Source organism: Phyllostomus discolor, chromosome 13, assembly GCF_004126475.2.
Source record: "Phyllostomus discolor isolate MPI-MPIP mPhyDis1 chromosome 13, mPhyDis1.pri.v3, whole genome shotgun sequence".
Taxonomy (NCBI): domain Eukaryota; kingdom Metazoa; phylum Chordata; class Mammalia; order Chiroptera; family Phyllostomidae; genus Phyllostomus; species Phyllostomus discolor.
Genome location: NC_040915.2, coordinates 34,961,363 through 34,982,132, shown reverse-complemented (window position 1 = coordinate 34,982,132; position 20,770 = coordinate 34,961,363). Strand labels below are relative to the sequence as shown.

The following is a 20,770-nucleotide window of genomic DNA, read 5'->3' as shown; positions in this document are numbered from 1 at the left end:
GCACAGTGCATTTCAGCCTCCAGAAGAAATGGAGACTCTGGGAATGGCGCTGCACCTGGGGCCCGTGATCCGACCCCATCCCAACCCCGTCCCAGCCTGTGAGCGCCAGCAAGGTGGGCCTGAAGGAGGCTGCTTCGCGTGGGCCGTGAGCAGGGCCTGCACCTGGGCCTGGGCAAGGACGGGACCGCCGTGGACAGCCGTGGACAGCTTCCGATGGGGGCTGGAAAGGACCCTGCGCCTGGGGGTCATTGATGCCTTTCCCACAGGCTCCATCAGCAAACAGCGTGTGACCTTGGACAGGTCTCATCCCCTTTCTGAGCCTCGGTTTCTTGGTCCATAAAATGGGGTATTTTCATTTCGCTGGGATGAACGAGTCACGGAGTACAATTCTTTAAATGGAAGCTCTGGGTAGGACGCAGTGCAAACCGGAAAACGTGGGTTCCCTTGTTCACAGATTATTAAAAATTTCAAGGCAGTGGTAGCACGGCACGACACCAGGCACTCGGCTTTCGGAAGTGCCGGGCTTGCGCGTGCACACTGCGCCCGGGGCCGGCGCTGGCGCTTCCTTGGGGAGCAGCCAGGCGCGTTCTTCTGTGGCTCGAAGCCGCGCACCCCGTGGGCTCCGGGGCAAGCGTGGTCTGGAGTCTCCTGCAACGGGTCCGCGGCCTATTCGGCGGGGCGCCTGCGCCATCTAGCGGCTCGGCGGCGAGCAGCAGCCGCCGCTCACACCCTGTTGGCGCCGCCACGGTGCCCAGATCACCCCGCCTGGGCATGGGGTTGCTTAAGAGGCAGACCTGTCGCATCCGTTTTAACCCTTCTCTCCCATCGGTCACCACCATAGTCTGTCTTTCTCCATACCTCCCCGAGATTTACGTATTCGGTGTTAGCATTAAGAGGGGGGTCTTTGGCCCCTTGGACCGGGCAGTCGGCGGGGGGTGGGGCGGAGGTTCAGGCGGTGGGAGGGTTGGATACCCCTAGCTCCCACCCCCGCGCCGCAAAAATCCTGGCACTGCTTCAGGTGCTCCGGTGCAGAACAAGTGAGCATGGTTCAGTGGAGAGAAAGGCGGAACGGGCCAGGGGGTTCTGTCTCTGGCTTCCATCAGTCTGCCTAAGGGGCCTTGCCTGGGCTTTGGCAGCAGGGCGGGGGGTGCGGGGGTGGGACTGGAGTTGGGGGGTTCCTGGTGGGCCTAGGGAGTGATGGGGTGCAGGTGGAGAAACTCTGTGGGGGTGGGGGGGTGAACCGGCCAGAAGATGGACCCAGGGCGGTTAGATGAGGAGGCTTGTTAGTGTCAAGTGCTTTTGGGGAGGGGGAGCTCCCAGAGGGGCAGGCGGCCCAGGGGAGGTGTTGTGCCTTGAGGTCTCAGGCCTAATTCTTTAACAGTGGGTGGGCGGGAAATGGCTCATCTCACGTGCTTCATCCCTAGTCCGGGGTGTGGTGCCTTTCTGTCCTTATCTCTGCGTGCACTTGACCATCACCTGGGCGGCTTCTAAAAGCGTCCTGATTGCCGGGCCCCACCCACTTTAAATGGTCCGGAATGGGGCCCAGGTGTTGACGCTTTTCAGGTCCCGGGATGATTGTGATGTGCAGCCGGGGACCTGACCTTGAGAACCACGGCCTTGACGTTGTCCAGCCTCCTGATGCAGGTGCAGGCCCTGCGTGGGAAGGGTCCTCAGTACAGATCCTCCGCTTGGGCCTGGGTGCGTGCCTTGCTGGAGGCCAGCCCCATGTCCAGCCTCCTTAGGTGACCACATGGCTGTGCTGGGTTAGTGCAAAGAGAGAAACAGAGCCGCAGCCCCACGACTTCCCACCAGGGAGGTGGCAGTCAACGGCAATGGGGTTGGGAGCGTCTCACGCAGGCATGAGATGTGGTGGGTGGCCTTCTCTGGGACCTGAGGCTTTCCCCTTGTCTGCCTCGGTGTCTCATCTGCTGTTTGGATTCAGAGAATGCCCATGCCTCTCTGAACTGACTACGGTGAATGCCATCTGTGCAAGGTACCTGCAGCTCCCCTGGCAGGAAGGCTCGGGGACCGAGTGGGAAGACTTTAATCTCTCTGTGGAGCTGTGTGCGACCTTAGGCCGGTCCTCTGATCTCTCTGAGCCCCAGTGTCCTCATCAGTGACACCAGGACTCTGCCTTGCAGGATGTTCCCCAGTGAGCATGAAACAATGTCCATGAAGCCCCTGGTACAACCCCTGGCAGATAACAGAGGTTCTGTTATATTTGCTTTCCTTCCAAGAATGCCACTTTCAGCTCTTAATCTGTTAAATGGGATTTTGAATGTGTCAAATGGGAAGACCGAGACCCACCGTGGCGCACACAAGCAGCGGTTTGCTGCCGATAGACTGGACTACACATCCTCGGCAGGAGGACCCGGGCACCTCTCTCCCGCAGCATCCGCACCCACACCCCGTGAGGGCCCGGGCTTCCTACAGAACGGGGTCTTGGGAGTGGCAATGTCGTTGGGAGGCCTTGGGAAGAGTCTCCTCCTGGAGCCACAAGTGCACGTGGCATTTGCATCTGAATTGGATGTTTGCTTGGGGGTCAGTACTAGCAACTGGAGGCCAAAGGAATGGAGTAGCCTCCCTTTTCACGACTTAACTCTGCTGCTCACAGGAGCCACGGAGGAAGTGACGACTAGGGGTGTAAGAAATAATTCTGTTTATTGATTAGAAGATGGTATAAAATTACAGCAATCTGCAGGCATTCGGGGCCTTCTGGAAGGGACATGCGGCGCTGGGCGCTAGCGGGAGATGGCGTGGGGACGCGGGCCACAGGGCGCTGGCGCCCGTCCCGGGCAGTTAGGGGATTTGTACCACCAGCACAGGCGCTGGTGTGAGACAGAAGGATCGGCGCTGGCCCCTGGAAACACAAGACGTGGGTGGTTTGGGTCGTCAGGCCACGCCACGCGTGGTAACCCTGTCCTAGCCCACGGAGACAGGTTAGGTGCTGGCGCTCCCCATCCGGCCGCGGCCGCGGTAGATTCAGGTTGATCGGTGCGACGCTCACTCTTCCCACCGAAGGGAGGAAGGGCCACAGGCACGTTGGTTTGGGAGGCCGGCAGAGGACGGGGTGCGCTTGGCTCAGGTCGTCCTGCTTCCAGGTGCATCAAGGGCGGCGGCGCTGGGCAGCGGTGGGCTGGGGCACGCGGGCGGACAGGTGGGCGCTACTAAGCTGAAGCAGAGGGACCGTCCGCGGGGCAGCGGTGTGAGGCGAGGAGCATGCTTCCAATGTCGTCTGGGCTCTCTCTCCGGGAGAGGGAGGAGGGAGAGCTGGCAATCAGAGGCCGAGCCGCGTGGTCCTGGGCTCCGCGGGAAGTCCTCCGCCGAGGCCTCCTCCGAAGCGGAGCAGGCGCCCCTGCCCCGGAGTCAGGGTGTGAGATGGGCAGGGGGCGGGGCAAGGTGTTCAGGCGTGGGCTTCGTCCAAGGTCTCCGAGAGCCGGATGGCAGTGTCCGCAGTTACATGACGTTTTGGAACAGCTGGAGGGACCTCATGATGTTGTCGTCCTGGGAAGGGGGAGAATGGTTAGAATTCGGTGAGGCTCCCCCTGAGAAACCGTGGCCAGCAAACCTCCAGGGGGAGTCTCCCGGGCAGGAAAAGCTCCGCCAGGCCTTGAGGGACCCGGAGTGAGGAATGCTGGGACCTGGACGATCAGCCCCTCCAGGCCAGGGGCACCTTCTCTGGCCGTGAGAAATTTGGAAGGAACAAATTACCTGGTGAAACCGTGAATGTTGCTGCTTTGAAGCAGCTCTGGGCCATTGCATTTTATCAAATGGTTTTTCTACATCTATTAAGATGGTGGCGTTTTTTCTTTCTTATCCTATTGCATCATTAATTACACTGATTAATTCTTGAACATTAAGCCAATCTGGCACTTCTGTAGCAAACCCCATTTGTCCCTGATGCACGATGCTTTTTCCATATTGCCGGCTTCGATCTTTCCCATCTGTATCCGGAAGGAATGTACAAGCCTGAGTTGTTGTTTTTTTTTTCTTTTAAATCTTGTAATGTCCTTGTCAAGTTTCTATATTGGGGTATGACAGCCTCACAAATCAAGTTGAGAGGTTCTTCTTTCTCTACTCTTCGAGTTTGTATAAAATTAGAATCATTTTTTCCCCCTTAAATGTTTGGAAGAATTTACCAGCGAAGGCATCCGAGCCTGCCATTTTCTCTGCGGGGGGAGTTTTAAATGACAGACTCCAATCTCGTTAACAGACATAGGACTATTCAGGTTTTCAACTTGTTGTTTTGTTAGTTTTGATAAGTTGCATTTCATGGGCAGGAAAATATTTTTTTTTATTTTTTTTATTTTTTAAAAAATATTTTATTTATTTATTTTTTAGAGACGGAAGGGAGGGAGATAGAGAGAGAGAGAGAAACATCAATGTACGGTTGCTGGGGGTTATGGCCTGCAACCCAGGAATGTACCCTGGCTGGGAATGGAAAATATTTTGAATTAAAGTATGATAAAAATATGACATCAAAATTTGGCAGATAGGAAGCAGTAGTTGGAGGAAAACTTGTCTCTTTACATGCATATATCAGAAAAGAAAGGTTGAAAACCAGGGATCTAAACCTCCATCTCAAAAAGCTAGATGAAAACCTAGAAAATCGAGTTAAAATAAAAAAGCAGAGGAAAGGAAATAATTTAGAGCCCATGCTAATGAAATAAAAAGCAGAGCTACAGTAGCGAAAATCAACAAAGGCAAAAGCTGATTCTGGGTATGGGAATCTTCTAAAAGTGTCTAGAACAGGGAGGTGGGGTTTCACAGTGGTTAAGTGCATGGGTTTTGGAGTCGGGCTGCCTGGAGTGATTCAGGGCCTGGTTCTGTCACGTGGTAGAGCCACCAGTACCACCAGCAACACGTCAGAATTCCATCAGTCCCCGCTCCCCGGAATGATCTGTGGCTGCTCTTGGCCAAGCTCGAACTGAGCCCAAGAAGCAGTGGGGGTGGGGAGTGCGTTAGGGGTGCGGGGTGACATTAGGCAAGTTCCTTAATCTCGCTATGCCTCACTTTCTTCATGTGTAAAACCGTATCAATCACAGTATTTGTTTTTACAGTAGGCTGTGAAAACCAATGAGTTAATTAATGAGCAGCTAGAGAAGTTGCTACTGTGGGAAACTAAATCAATTAAAAAGCTGTTCAGCAAAGTTGTAGCAGCCTGCCCCAGCAGCGCGTGGTTTTTAGAATTGAAATGATGGAGTTCAACTTCCATCTCGGTCATGGAGTGTGCCTTCGCCACATCTCGTCACCTTGCCGTGCTTCCGCATGCTCTTCTTTAAAAGGGGTATAGTAACTAGAGCTGCTCAGCCTTTCATAATAATTAAAACTTCCAAGTTCACCTGTTGGTGAAGAGCTGCTGGCCTGAACTGCCCCCACCCCACGTCTTCCCTCTGGCTACCTGGTGATTGGCTCGGGAACCCTGGACCACCCAAAGATCCGTCCACTCACAGGTTGGCAACTGGCAGGGGTCCTCTAGGGCGCTGCCGCAGGACGCAGGGCCAAGGTGGGTGAAGACTGGTCAATTCTCAGGCCATTCTAGTTAGTACTGGGTTAGAATGTCACCCTGGATGTGGCCCCTCTACCTCTCAGGGTTGTCATGAGGTGTCTGCCATGTGCCTGAAACGCAGTAGGCACTCAGCATGTGTTAATAACGCCTCCCCTGCTTTCTTGTATTTGTAGTTCTTACGAGTGGAGCTCAGAGTAACTGCACGGTTCTGAAATAACGTGCGGGCACAAATGCACTTTTCTAAAGTAGAGGGAAGCAATCATTTCCAGGTCAGTCTCTGGCAGCCCCTGGGGCCTGTCTGTCCTTTAGACTAGTGTAAGTGTGGTCTAATACAATACAATAAAAAAAAAAGTGGTCCAAGGACCAGCAGCATCAGCGTCACCTGGGGGAGTGTCCGAGAAGCAGCCCTCGAGCCCCAGCCCAGACGGACTGAACTAGGATGTGCGTGTTAACAAGAGCTTTAGCGAGGCTGGGTTGCACATGGAAGTCTTAGAAGCATGGGTCTGGGGCACTTGTATTAAAAATGAAGATTTCTGGACCCCACCCCAGGTCTGGAGTCTCTGGGGTTGAGGCCTAGAAATGTCCAGTTCAAGGATCAGCCCAGGCAGTCCGCAGGCACACTGTAGTTGGAGAATCACGGCTTTTGATTTGTTCACGGCTCCTCTCCTGCTGTCTGGGGAGCGGGTCATCAAGCCAGAAGCAGGTTGAAAAAGGACGGTGTATTCATAGGTTGCTTCCAGCCCTTGGCTATTGTAAATTGTGCTGCTATGAACATTGGTAAATGAGTGGATCAAAAAACTGTGGTACATTTACACAATGGCATACTACGCAGCAGAAAGAAAGAAAGAAAGAAAGAACTCCTACCTTTCACAACAGCATGGATGGAAATGGAGAACATTATGCTAAGTGAAGTAAACCAGGCGGTAAAAGACAAATACCATATGCTCTCACCTATAAGTGGATCCTAATCAACAAAACAAACAAGCAAGCAAAATAGAACCAGGGCCATGGCAATAAGGAACAAACTGACAGTATCCAGAGGGGAGGGAGAATGGGGAAAAACAGGGGAAGGCCCAACAAGGAACAGGTATAAAGGACACATGGATAACGCCAAAGGGGGTAGGTTGGAGGGTGGGAGGTGGGCAAGGATGGGGCGGGGGCTGTGGTGGGGTAAAAATGGAGACAACTGTACTTGAACAACAATAAAAAAAAGGATGGTGTGGTCCACTTGGGGAGTCTGTGGTTTCAGAGACCCCTCTGGGTTTTCACAATGCGCCCCCCACCCCCACTGCTTCTTGGGCTTAGTTTGCGCTTGGCCAAGAGCAACCACAGATCATTCCGGGGAGTGGGGATTGCTGGAATTCTGACGTGTTGCTGGTGGTACTGGTGGCTCTGACCTGAGGGCTCAGAGCTTTCTCATCCTGTCCCATCTGTAGGCCACCAAGCCCCGACTCTCCATGCCCAGATTTAGAGACATCGTGCCCTGAGATCTTGCCTTACCTCCTGGCAGGATTCAAGGAATTCGTCCAAAGTCACGATCCCATCTTTATTTTTATCCATTTTCTGAAAGACACAAGAGGAAGCCCTTTAAAGAACCTGGTAATCGGCATTCCGAATCTTGCCTTTTATTAACCAATGCGGCCCTGAGGATACGGGTGACGAGACAGCTCCATGCAGGCCCTGGGTACAGCACTCCGACCCCCACGAGAGCACTTTTCTTAAAATGTAAAGACACGCTCCGGACACTCATCTCTTCCTCGCCAGGTCAGCCTGCTGGCACCCGCACGTGGCTTCCGGGGCTCTCCTAGCCCGCTGACCTGGCAGAAAGAGCACCGGACGTGACAGCCCCTACCTCTGCCTCTGTCACTCACCGTGTGACCTCGAGTGGGTCTCTAAGCCTCTGTGCCCCCTCTGTTTTCCCATCTACAAAGTGACAGGATTAGACTGGAAAAAGCTCAGGTGTTCTTGGACACTCTACTGCTGGGTTAATTTTTTACTAAAACACCACTAGATCTTGCCACTCTCCTACTCACGATTAACTCGGGCTTCCCCCTCTCTGCTGGACAAGGATGAGGTCTTCAGCCTAAAGACCTCACGATCCATCCCACCAGCGTTTCCAACCTTATTTCCCTTCCTCTCTAGATGCAAATGCTTACCACCTCCACACACGTGCTTGACGACGTCTCCTCTGTCGACTTGGATCCTCCAAGAATGTCTATGGAACTTGGGGTCCGTACTATGCTATGTTTTGTCCTATAGGGCATACGTGTCTGCTAGTGAGAGCGGCTACTCCCGGAGAGCAGCCCATCTGCAGTTCTTCTCTGCTTCCTACCGTGTGCAGACTCCGACGCGAGGGGGATGGCTGACCTAGGGTGAGCGTCAAGCTCCCGCACAGGTGTGCCCACTGACCTGGAAGAAGACGTCCACGTGCTGCCTTGGAGTGTCTTCTTTGAGCACGGGGTAGGTGTACTTGCCCATCATGTCGTAGATGGCTTTGACGATGTCCATCATCTCCTGCGCAGGGGACACGGAAGCACTCAGTAGGGGGACCATGAGGTCAGGCTCACCTTTGGGGACAGTCTGGGGCTCCTTATCCCCCTTATGCATGACAGAGGTTACAAGGACCTTCTTCAGCTGATGAGAGGGAGTTGGAAAGCACGTTGGGGCTGGGGGGGGGGCATGGTGCTGTATTCAGGGAGCTTTTTCCTAAAGAGAGGACAGCGGGGAGTTCTCTCTGCCTCCAGAAGCCTGTGGGTAGGATCCTTTGCTTGAGCATTCCCCACAGTGAGGGGTTATGTGGGGACCGGGGTGGACTCCAGCTTTGGAAGACCCTCTTCCCACTCCATTGATTCCTTTGAACGCGTGAGCCTGTGGGGCTGCATTTACACCAGGTGACCCGTCCCTGTGGCCGTGAGTGACATTAACGACAGTTGACTAGAGCAGAGGTGGACACCCTAGCAAAGCTGAGCTGCTCTGTATAATATGACACATACCGCTTTATAAAGCAGTTTTTAAAGTGCGACACAGCGTATGAGCATTTCCATCTCGCTACCCCTGCCTGGTGTCCGACGGCCGCCTGTATTTGCCCTCTCTGTATTTACTGGGGTTCCCGTGGCACCTCTGCTGAGAGGGGAGATCAGGGTTTTCACATTTTCAGGGCCGTTCACTGTATCTTCAGCACCTGGGATGCCTAAGAAGCCCTCAAATGTATGCTGGGCAAATGCATGGCTGGATGAGTGAGGAGTGAAAACTGGGGCGAGGCTTGGTGCTCAGGAAGTGGGGTGCTCTAGGACAATAAATCCACGCACCCACCGAGACCCCGGGGTGCAGCAGACACCGAAGGGAGTTTCCACATGGACTGCTGGGTATTTCCCTGGCTGGACACCATGTAGGCTCCGGGGTGCTAGCCGCGTCAGGCAGGGAAGGTTCAGAAATGACTTGTGATGATTTCTTTAGACAGCCACGCTCTGCACCACCCCCGTCTCCCATATGATTCCCAACTGTTGTCTCTTCTTTGTCAAAAATCTCCCTTTTCTCTTCTGGGTGATAACTGCGGAAACTACTCCAACGTTTGGCCTTAACCTGTCAACCTGCTAAACGCAAGCTCCCCAGGGCAGGGCAACTCCACGCTGCAGTAAGTCACTCATGCCCGCGGTGAAATGTGCGCTGGATACGTGTGACCAGTGGGGACCAATGACTCGACTGAACCCTTTCTCGGTGCCTGGGACAAGGGCAATGCGAGGTCAAAGGTGAGCTGCCTCACGTTGCCAGGCACCGGCCCTGTGAGCCCCAGGCAGGTCCGTCCTCACTCGGACGCCCCCCCGGGCAGGACTGGGGCTGCTCACCTCCCATCTGCAGTGACCAGACGCCCGCCCTGTGGCCCTCTCACGGCCCTGGCCCCAGCTCACTCACCTCTTTGTTGATGTATCCGTCTTTGTTGATGTCGTACAAATTAAACGTCCACCTTAGTTTCTCGTGGACGGTCCCCCTCAGTAAAATGGACAGAGCGGTTACAAAGTCCTGAGAAGTGCAAGAGGCATGAGTGACGTTAACGCCAACCCATCGGGTGGGCTGCGGCTCTGTCTTTGGGTCTGGCCCCGGGACAGTGGTGTCTCCCTCGTGCTCTGTCCCTGGAGGGATGTGGCCCAGCCCAGTGACAAGTGCCACCCCATTCCCTGCCCTGCTTGGAGCCCTGTGTGTGCTGACCCCTCCATGCCCAGGAAGACCCAGCCTCCTGGGACTGGCTCATCCCACGGCTGCACTCACTGTCCGGGTGGGTGCATCGTCCCGTGGCCGAGAACGGGGACTCTGGGAATTCCCTGAGTTCAAATCCCTGCTTTACTGTTTGGCCTTGGGAAAGCCACTCCATTTCTCTGCCTTCCTCTCCGCTCCTGTCTCGGATCATCAGTAATAGTCCCCTACCTTGCAGGGTCATCGTGAGGATTCAGTGAGTTAATACACACAAAGCACTGCATACAGAGCCCGCCACGTGGTAAGCCCATGTGCACGTGACCTATGAAACGGTACCATCGGTCCCTGGAGGCCCGGAGCCCCTGCAGGGCAGGCGCCGTGGCTGCCACGTCTCTCTGTATTCAGGAAGCGCTGGTTCAACGGACGAAGGTTTCTGTGTCTTGACTGAGGGCGTGTGATGGTCCTACCTCTCCCCCAGCACCCCGTGATGTAGAGGGAGGGGAGACGGGCGCCCCGGGAGTCCCAGAGACACACGTACCTCGAACTTCACGGAGCCGGTCTGGGTGGTGTCGAAGGCGTGGAAGAGGTAATGGGCGTACGTGCTGGCGTCTGCAAGGCAGAGAAGGAGAGGCGGGTGACGGGGGCAGGCGCTCTGCAGAGGGCTGAGGCCGCGTCCAGCCACGCGGGAGAGAAGAGGACGGGGCTGCCGGGGGACAGGAGGGAGCCGCCTCTGCGGTGGCAAACCCACCGGGAGGAGCCCGGCCCGCCTGCCAGTCCTGGGGTTAGACGGCAAGTTCCAGCAGAAGCAAGACAGGCCCTCGCCTGTCCGACTGGCCACCCCCAGGGGAGGGCCTGCCGCCCGTCTGTGTGTGGTTCCTGGCTCCTGGCTCCTGCTGGGGGAAGGACACGGCGACTGCATGGAGACGCTCCCCGGGTCGGTCTGGGCAGCAGCTGTGCCCCTGCACCCCGGGTGCCTGCAGCCCCTGACGCAGCCTCTCTGAGCTTCACGTGCCCGGCTCTGTGCAACAGGTGCAGCCTGACCTGTTGCTGGACGCTTCTGGAAAATCACGTCGCCCTCTTCACTGAGTCACATCGTCAAAGCCTCTGAGCCCACCACGCAGTTCAGACTCAGTCAGGAGTGGCTCAAGAGACCCCAACCATTGGCGATTCTGGGGTCCGACCGGGACGAGGCTGCCCCCCAACGTGGGCGGGGCCCTGGGCGGGGTCCCACGCCCCAGAGGCTCCTGCTGCCGCCAAGCTGGGCTTGGGACGCGTGGGTCTCTGTTTCGTCAGGGTCCAGGAGGGGGTCCCATAGGAGATGGCTCCTGGGGACAAAGTGTAAGGTGGCACGGGACACGTGGAAGCCAGAGGAAAGGCCCACGGCACCACAGGGGATTCTCACGGGGGGTTGGGGGGGGAAAGCAGGGTCCCTGGCGGAACACCCTCGCTCACCTAGATTTATAAGCACAACCCCCTGCTCCCTGCAGCTTTTGGATTTGTTTACTTTGTGGCCTCTGGTGTTCACTGACGTTTCTTCTCCGAAGCCCTGACCTGCCTCAGCTGCCGTCAGGAGGAGAACGGAGAGCGCGGGGCACAGTGATGGAGCGGACGTGGCGAAGCTTGACATCAGATGCTTAGAGACCTCGCCCGGGTCTGCCACCCCCTGTCGCTGTGTGAGGACTCGGCCTCTCTGAAGCTCAGCTGTCCCAGCGGGGAGAACAGCGCCTGCCTCCTGGAGCTGCCTCTCGCAGTCCGGGAGGCATCTTGCTCCCAGTGCTCCCCGATGTCTGGGAGGAGGAGGCCCGTGACAAGGAGCACGAACCGGGACAAAGGAAGGCTGCTGGACAAAGAGGGGGCTGGGCGGGATCTCTTTCGAGGTCGGACTCACCTCCATGAGGGAAAAACTGTGCGTAGATCTGCTTGAACGTCTCCTCGTTGACCACGCCGCTGGGGCACTCCTGCGTGAGGGGGGCAGAGTCAGCGGGGGAGTCCGAGGGCCCACCCCGGGGGGAGTAGACTGGGCCCCGCCTCGGGGTCTAGGGGTCCTCATGACTGCTGGTGGCAGGGTCTTGCATGTCCCTGAGGTGAGTGGCTGGGAGGCAGCCCCACCTTTGGACGGAAGCTGCTTTGTAAGATGAGCCCTCCCCACAGAACGGACACTGGTGGTCGGGGTGGAGAGAGCTTGCACTTGGGGGTGAGGAAGGCCTGGGTCTGGTCCCTGGCTCAGGCCTTGCTAAGCGTTGTGACTTCGAATGAGTCCGTCTCTGGTCCTCCACATCCTTCGCTGTGAAATGGGGCTAACAGGACCTTCCCGGCAAGGCTATCATGAGGTTCAAAGGGTGGGAAATGAACACACTGGCATGCAGGCTCGCACGGCAGCCTGTGTCTGTGTGGTGAGCAGCAGACCACGCCCCGGTGTTTCTGGGGCACCAGCAACACTGGCAGTGTGCGTGCGTTACGTGGAAGCTGTGACTCACCCTCACCAGCAGTCCTTTCCAGCCAGGGCCTCTTGCTCTCATAACATGGACCTCCTTCCTTTCACAACGACATGTACGCTAAAACTCCCTCATGGGCCCCCTGGGCATCCGGGGGAGCTGAGCCCCAGGGAGGCCCTGCCCAGGCCTCAGAGGCCACGTGGGTCCTTACGTTTTTGAAGCCTCGATAGAGGACCTGCAGCTCCCGCTTGGTGAAGTTCGTCTGGGCCTCAAGCTGCTCCAGTCCCTCGGGCCGATGGCAGACCATGGTCATTTCCAGCTCGTCCTCGATCTTATCTGGAACCAGAGGGATGGCGTTGGAAGGGTGGCCTTGGAGGGGGCCCCTTGTCGGACCACAGTCGGGGCTGGCACAAAGGTGGTGTCGTGATCGGAGTCAGAGGGTAGTGGACTGGGACCACAATGAGGACAGCCTCCCCCCCCCCCGCGGAAGCCCCACCCAGTCACCTTCTGTCTCTCACAATCAGCCCACCCTTTGCCCCAGGTTTGTCGGACACCAGGTGTGTCGGGCACCAGGTGAGGACGCTTCAGTGCTGGACAGAAAGACACTCCGAGGGCAGACAGGGGCAGAGGTGCTAAAATCAGCCCACGTGAGAACGTTTCCCTTTCTTTGGGAATATCTTTGCATATTCAGTTTGCTGCCCACGGAACATTGGAATGTTCTAGAGACACGGGTAAGTGAGCAGACCGATCGACACCCTCACGCAAAGGGAGACAAAGCTGTTTAAGAAACATGGAGTGAATTCGCACCATTTGGGACAACCAGAGAAAGGCTAGTGTATTTTAGCAAAAAGTTCAAATTACAGCATCAACTATTAACTTGAGAGTGGGAGTGTATTTTTCGGTGCTGTTTTGCAATGCTCACTAGCCGTACATAACAGGAAAACAACTCAAACGGGAGCTAGTCCGAATAAACGAAAACTTCTCAGGCATTGGAGGGCTCTCAGCACGGCTGAATTAGGGGCTGGTTGAACTGCAACGCAATGTAATTTTGCAGCAGAAATCCGGGGAGTGCCAGTGAATTAAAGCGAGAACTCGGCCCATCTCCTGTAGGAGGATCCCCGAATCCAAACCGCTGGGAGGTGCAGCGTTCCCCCATCACAGCCGGAGGAGCGCGGGTTCTCCTCCGGGCCCTGCCGGAGCGCTTCCTATAGATTTACTCCAATCGAGAACTGATTACCAGCTAAACCTCCTCTGCCTGCGGTCGTCCTGCAGACGGCCCCTGATTCATATATTGAACGGCCGTAAATCTGGCAAGAACAGTGACACGCTGGGCAGGTTACTGGGAACGGTTGCTGTCCCGTCACCCTCCCCCACCCCTGCCCCCATGGCCACGGAGAGTGAGCACAGGCTGTGTCCACCCGGGAGAACGGGGCGGGGGAGGGGGCACGGCTCTGGGGGTCGCTTTAGATAGTCTCTTTGCACCACTTTTCCTTTGATACTTTGATTTCAGCAGGAAAGGAATCCAGCAAAGGGAGCTTGAATCGTGAACCTTTTCCTGAGGGAACGGACCTTTGGCTACGTTTCCAGGGGATCCTCCAATAGGAGGCGAAGGAATTTGGTAACAATACTTGCTACCGCGGAGTCAGGCGGACTGTTCAACATACAGGAGATACTCTGTTGATGCCACAGAGTGGCCAGTGGCCGTTTTCTTATACTTCTAACAGAGCCTTTAACTGCTGCAGTGTTTGTAGCTAACAAGTAGCAATTACAGACCGACAACAAAACCCCACCTCAGTCTAATTCAGAGTGCTCATACATATTTAACTCATTTTAAAATAGAACTCAGACTGTTGGTTTAATTCAGTGTTAGACTGAATAGCAATTTTATTTTAAAAATGCAGAGATATTTAACACTGAAAAGAGGTAAAAGTTATATTGAAATGTAAGTGAGGAAGACAAAAACGTATTTTTGGAAGAAATGGTGTATAGTTGAAGGCGTCTAGTATATTTTCCAAGTTTATCTTACCTAGAAGCTTCAAAAATATTTTTTTACAAGACTGTCTTATTTCTATTAACCTTCTCGTGACTGAATTCCTCACAAGCTCAGAGAAATCTGTCTCTTTGCAGGAGTTTGAGAAACTGTGATTCAGAAACTGTACTTGCTTGCCATCTCTTGGATTAAAAATGCACTGAGTAATTATCGGAATACCGAATATTAAACCCGCTTCGTTAAGGGAGACATGGGCTTTATTAATAAATGATTTGTTTGCCGCCTGGGCAGCAGGATCAGTGTCCACATCAGACGGACTCTGTGATGTCTGCGGATCCGGACACCGACGCCAAGCTTGGCGGTGCCTCCCTGTCATCGCCCTCCCCTCGCCAGGCTGCGGGGGCGTCCGCCGTGGAAGGGCACCCCCGTCCCTGGGGCTCCAGACGCCGGGAAGGAGCCCGCCCGTGGGCACCTGGGGCTTTACCCAGCCGGCCTCGATTTCTCTTTCTTGCTGCTTCATAGTAAGAACGAGGGTTTACATCACGGTCCAGCGTACACCTACCTACCTACCAGCCAAAAGTTTGTGAAATGTTTTGAAAGGAAACATGTATGAAGTTGTTTCTTCCCTCCCTCATTGGAGATGCACCCTGTTGTCAATGTTAATCTCTGTCTTTGTGAGCCTGTGCTGACCGTGCCTGCCACGTGTCACGCGTGGCAAATGAATGGAGACCACTAATTTGTGTATATATTTTTCTTTTTGTGGTGACTTTCTGGGGTGCCCATGCCAGGTACCCCTTTTCTCACTCCAGCTTTCCCTCCCTTTGCTCGGGTGCCTCGTGGTTTGGCCACCGTAAACATATTCTGAAGAAACGTTGAAGGGGATGCGGAGCTTTTTGTCCCCTCCCCCCGACCCCCAGAGTCCCTGGGTGCTATCCAGGGGGTCCCAGTAAAGACAGGAGGGTGGCCCCGGTCCCTGGGTGGAGGAAGAGCAAACAGGACGAACAGGCAGGGAGGGCGCCTGCTTGCCAGTTTCTTCGGAGGTTTGTTTTAAGTGTCTCTGAGGACACATGTTTCTCGTGGTCATTACTTTTGTCGTTAAAAATAATGATGCGCCCGTTACCAAGTCAGACTGGGTTTCGATGACAGAAAGCTAACACAGAGATTTCACACTGCGGTGATAACCACACGACAACGATACATTAAAATACCTTCCGTTTGTAAAATACTGCTCATTTGTCAAATGTGTCCATGCCCCTGGGTTGTTAAACCTCGTGTGTGGTGGTGAGTGGGGCGGGGGCCGGGGGGGGGGCACACACCCTGGCCCCCAGCATCCGAAGGTTAGGTGGACGGGACCGCTGACCGACAGAGTTCTCCACGTGTGAGCAGCTCAGAAAGTGGGGGACCATTTAGAACAAGCAACTGGGGAGGGTGTGGGGGGTTCCCGGCTGAAGGAGAGGCTGGGGCAGACGACTCAAACTAAGTGGGCCCTAAAGTTTTGGGGTGGCAGGCTCCTTTGGGTGCGGGTGAAAGCTGCAGACCCTCGGGGAAGAAAATGCCCCGTGTTGTGGCGTTTTGCCCGTATTCTCAGGGAGTCCCCGTGTCTGTTAGACACACAGGGCCCACGGTCAGGGCGTGTAGCACAGGTCCTTAAATGGCTTTGCCTGAGTCCTCGGTCACACCGACGGGTGGTGCCAGAGCCGGACCGAGAAGCCACCGGGTCCAGGGCCTCTTGCATAGATGTCGTTTTCATGCGCCCCGACAATGGCGTCTGCTTTCCTGCAGCACAAACTGCAAACTGGTTTGTGACAAACTGACAGAGGTCTTGCCCCCAGCCAGCTCCGGCCCGAGTACAGGTTGGACTGTGGCTAGCAGGGGGCCCACGCCTTTGGTTTTCTTCCCAGTGTGGGGCCTCCTCGGTCAGGCCCCTGGCCGCTGCCACGACCCTCTCCTTCCCCCGGACTGAAAAGTAGCTTCTCCCTCCTGGGGTCTCTGGGTGGCCCTTTCCTCCCACCCACCTGGTCTCGAGGTGACAAAACGATGTCTCTTGGCATGGACACAGCCCAAAAGGTAGGTCTTGATTGGCTTGTAAAATGTGTTTTAGTTTGTTTTTGTTTTTTGTTTTTTGAATGAACTGCCAGTATTTGAAGATGAGGGACGCATGCACACACTTGGATTTCTGATTCTTCTCAGAAACGGGGATTGTCTGACCACTCCGGACTCCGGTTGTCCCAAGGCGACTAGCCGTGTACGAGAGCTGGGCAGTGGCTGTCCACTCTGGTGCTCACTCCATCCGCCACCTGGGGCTCACACCCTCCCGCCACGCCACCTTCCTGGCTCCAGAAGCATTTCAGCTTTTGGGGTCTGACCGGTGCTACTTACCTCGCCCCCGCCGACCTTCCCCCCGCCTCACCCCACTCCGTCTTCACCGCCTCTCTCCCTCACCGCTGGTTCGACACAGTCCCCTTTGTTTCGCCCAGGGATTGGAGCAGTCACATGAGTAGATACGATACAATAATAAGAGATAAAGTAACAAGGAAAACTGCCTCAGAAAATGTGGATTAGATCAGGAGGCCAAGACCGCAGGGAAAAGGAGGACGTAGGAATGCAGGTCACCGCACTGGACCGCACACTGGCTTTGGGTGCTTACGTATATTTGCCCACGAGAGGGAAACACCTCAGTTGCTTAGGGGAGGAGCAAAGCTTTTCCTATAACTTGTGTCTCAAAGAGTGTTTCCAACGGTTCCTATATAGGTGGGGTTTGTTAGCAAGAGTCACCACAAAGTACAAACACTTGATTAAATAGCTCTCCCTTTGAAAGTAATGTGACCAAAGTAGTCGAGTTAGTTTAAACTTTTTTACCTCTCTGATACTGGTAATACCACCAGGCGAGGTCTAGGAAAAAGTGAGAAGACATTTTACCAAATCCATTCATCAGAAAAGCAAACCACGCTTGGGGTTTCCGTGGCGGCGCCTCCCCGAGGGTGTCCAGGTCACCATCCAGCTCGGCATAGGCGGAGGGGTCTTGGAGCAGAGCTGGGCTGACCTCCTCCCTCCCTGTCCTTTTTCCCAGGGTCAGAACAGGCAAGAGCAATGGGTCGCCTTGCAGTGCCCACGGCGCCCAGCAGGGGGCTCACTGAGCATGCCCGCAGCCATGCAGCCATGCAGCCGGAAGAGATGGGATGGCATGGGGCAGAGGATGCATGGATGTGGATGGGCCTTGGAAATACCCGCATGTTTGGCTAAAGGGTGGCTTATAGATAGACACCCTCCGCAAAGGATGCCCCATCTCTGCTCCTTTGTGATTTGGAGCCGACTCTTGATTCGTTTACTCAACAACCATCAATGAAGCATCTACTGTACGTACAGGGTGAGGCAAAAGTGGGCTTACAGTTGCCCCACCCTGTACATCAGTGAATGAAACAACTCTGTCCCCTGCTCTCACTGAGCTTACGATCTACAAAGCCTGCTTCTCTCATCCCTTCTCAAGCTGGTAGGTAACAAAGAGGCAGAAAAGGAAAAGCACCATTGAATAACCAATGAGCACGGTGGGACCTGTGGGCAGAGTGGACGCAGGCAGAGTTCCCTGTGATGCTGAGTGTGAAACGAGACAATACATCAAGCCCCAGAGTATCCCCCAGAGCACCACGGAGTTGGGGGCCCCAGGTCCCAGAGAATGGGATATAGGGGCTCTTTCTGTTGCTCTCCCCCCTGGGAGTCTACTTGGGGGCCAGCCTGGGTTTCCTCTGTAGCGATGACTGAAGTCCTTCCTGTCCCCCCGGCACCCCTGTGCACAATGTGGGGGGCGGTCCGGCCACCACCTTGGTCACCTGCACTGGCCACCCCAATAGGAGGGGCTTATTTCCCCGTTCCCTCTAAAAATGGAGCTCTGGGTGGGAATCCACTGGTGTTTCCACTCATTTCCTGACCTGAGTTGCACAGGAGAAACTCGCTTTGCTGGATCTAGTTGCCCTCTTTTACCGCTCTGATTATTAAGTGGCATTTGTATTTACTTTTTCCAACAGACTTTACTCTTAGAGCAGTTTTAGGTTTACAGGAGATGCAGGGAGTCCCCACACACCCACCCTCATAGTCTCCCCTATTGTGAACATCTTGCTTCGGCATGTTTGTTACAACTGAGGGAACAAGGTGGACACATTCACTTTTTTAACGGAAGTCCACAGCTCACATTAGCCTTCACTCCTTGCGTGGTGCAGTCTATGGGTTTTGACGAAAGTATCGTATCCTGTATCCCACAGGATAGTTTCGCGGCCCTGCAAGTGCTTGGGCAGCCTTTTCACAGAGCCATGTCTACACACATGGAGTGGCCTTCTCTGGCCTGCCAGGGAGAGGGGCGAAGGACCCCGAGTCTGTTCACACGGCGTTCTCAGGCTGGCAGGGAGGCGCACGCATGGACCAGGGATCGCAGCCCAAACGCTCACGGCGGCCGGGGGGCCGTTTAGATGAGGCGGGGGATGGGCATGCGAGCGCAGAGAGCTGCGCCAGGGAGCCACTGCCCCACGACACCCAGTGGCTCAGCTCGTTGTTGTCCCGTGGAACTCACGCCCAGGGAGTCCAGAGCTTTCCATTTGTCAAGGGATGCTACGACTGGAAATCACATTGTGATTCCCCCATGTTATCCATGTTTCACACTTACAGCTTACAGCACGCACCGACTGTAACGTTCCCGTTCGTCGGGTGTCATGGACTGATGGTCAGAAACTCTTTGTTGGTGAATTGTTCTAAGCGGTGTGGCTTTGACTAAGACCCTGGGAGCAGAGAGGAGGAGTTGAAGCTGTCAACTAATGCCTCCTGGACAGCAGAGGACCAAAGGGGGTGGGGGCAGCTTCAAGGGGGATGGTGAGCATTTCTCTGAGTCTTGAAGGAAGAACGGATAAGGCCACAGTGCAGACACCAAATGACCAGGGAAGCACGGCAGGCTCCCCGTAGCAGAGCCGGCCCCTCGCTGGGAACTAGACAAGGAGAATGAAAAACAAGTGAAAACCTGTCTGGAAGCACTGGCAGCTACCGAGGTGGCCTGCGCCCTGGAAGTCACGGTTTCGGGGGAAAGAGGAACTCCTTCAAGTGGGCCTGACGGTCGAGGCTGCCTTTCAACTCGACGCGGATTCTGATTTCTACGCGGCGTGGGTGACGAGGCTGAGGGACTGTGCAGAAGGAGCCTGCTAAGGGCAAGGACCAGGAGCAGAACTCTCAGCAGCCTGGGAAGACAGGAACTGGATCAGGACTGGGGCAGGGGCGAGGGGCGGGGCTAAGACCAGCGGGACCACAGAGCAATGAGCTGCTAGACAGCCTGGGCTGCTTAGTGCTCGACGGCATTGGCTAACTCCTCAGTGACAGGTCAAGAGAAACTAAGTCCAAGCCGAAGCCAAAAGCTCACAAAGCCAGCCAGGGCTTTCAGCAGGCTCGCAGAGATACGTGGAAAAGCCTCAATACAGGCGAGCAGCCTTCTAATAAGAGCCAAACCCGACCTGAATGCTACTGATGAGCGCAGGGACGCAGGGACGGCCGAAGGAAAAGGACGGAGAAGAACAGGGGGGCAAACCCAGATCTGGAAGAGCCAGCACGGCTGTTTTAACGGCAGACCAAGTAGACTTTCGGGGAGAAACTTGAAAGCGAGAAACTTGGCTAGAGAGCGAGAGAGAGTTTTCGTAAGATACAACAATGTTCAGTTAGTATGCACTAATGCTATGGCTTCGAAATATATGGAAAGGCTGACAAAACTAAAATGAGAAATAGCAAGTTCACCATCAAAACTGGAGGTTTGCAAGCCCCTCCCCCATAACTGATGACACAGAAAGATCAATAAGAGTATCGACGGCACAATGTAAGAACTCGGCCCCACCGACACGCATGGGGCTCTGTACCCGGCACGCACAGAACACCACACGTCCTTTTCAAGTGCGCACAGGGCCTCTGCCAACACCGACCACTTCCTGGGTCATACAGCCCATCTCAACAGAGCCCAAAGAATCCAGAGTATTCAAAATGTTTTCTGTCCGGGGTGGAGTTAAGCAAGAAATCAAAAGCCAAAAGAAAATAAGAGAATCTCCCAACGATATGGTTCTCAATTCCTAAGTCACCCAGGCAGGGATCAAAGAAGAAATCTCGTGGGAATTAGAAAGCATTTTGAAGTAACTGATGATGAAAACGTGGCCTGTGGAAACTGGGGGCTGCTGGCAAAACCACGCCTAGGGGACACGCTCGAGCTGCAAATGACGTGGGTGACCGTGCACGTAACACCAAACGCCGGCCATGCTTCCTCTTGAAATCCCGTGTCTGGCGTTCCCAGGGTCCATTCCCAATGCCGCCTCTCCTGAGCTGGCTGCACTGGAGACATATCAGCAATATGCTGGCCCCTGAAAGTGTAGTCTTTCCTCTCCCCGTCCACGTGGTTGGTTGGCTTATTCTGAAGGCAGGTAGCACCATCTTTATGATGGATGGCTTAACCCAGTAAATCTGGGCATGAAGGCCCTTGCTGGCGTCTACACGGAGCAGAGGCGGAAAGGAACCCCGCGTGGTTCCAAAGTGTCATCGGGAGGCCGAGAGTCCTGCAGCCCAGGCCTGGAGCTGAGTCATAGCCTCACCCAGGCCCACCCGAGACAGACAGCTCTCGTCAGCTCTGAACGC

At 55.0% G+C, this 20,770-nt stretch overlaps 1 protein-coding gene across 2 annotated transcripts in view; it reads right to left on the bottom strand.

Moving 5' to 3' along the window:
- Positions 1-2,642: 2,642 nt before the first annotated feature.
- KCNIP1 (potassium voltage-gated channel interacting protein 1) overlaps positions 2,643-20,770 on the bottom strand; it is a 238,002-nt gene continuing 219,874 nt past the window's right edge. Inside the window, exons 2-8 of one of the 2 annotated variants that reach the window (XM_028528009.2) lie at positions 12,347-12,471; positions 11,589-11,658; positions 10,239-10,309; positions 9,422-9,529; positions 7,919-8,023; positions 7,010-7,072; positions 2,643-3,504 (exon numbers count right to left, since the gene is read on the bottom strand). In XM_028528009.2, the coding sequence (XP_028383810.1) occupies positions 3,457-3,504; positions 7,010-7,072; positions 7,919-8,023; positions 9,422-9,529; positions 10,239-10,309; positions 11,589-11,658; positions 12,347-12,471 (590 nt within the window). In that variant the 3' untranslated portion in view covers positions 2,643-3,456. The remainder of the gene's footprint in view (positions 3,505-7,009; positions 7,073-7,918; positions 8,024-9,421; positions 9,530-10,238; positions 10,310-11,588; positions 11,659-12,346; positions 12,472-20,770) is intronic. The other variant, XM_028528011.2, reaches the window with a different exon arrangement.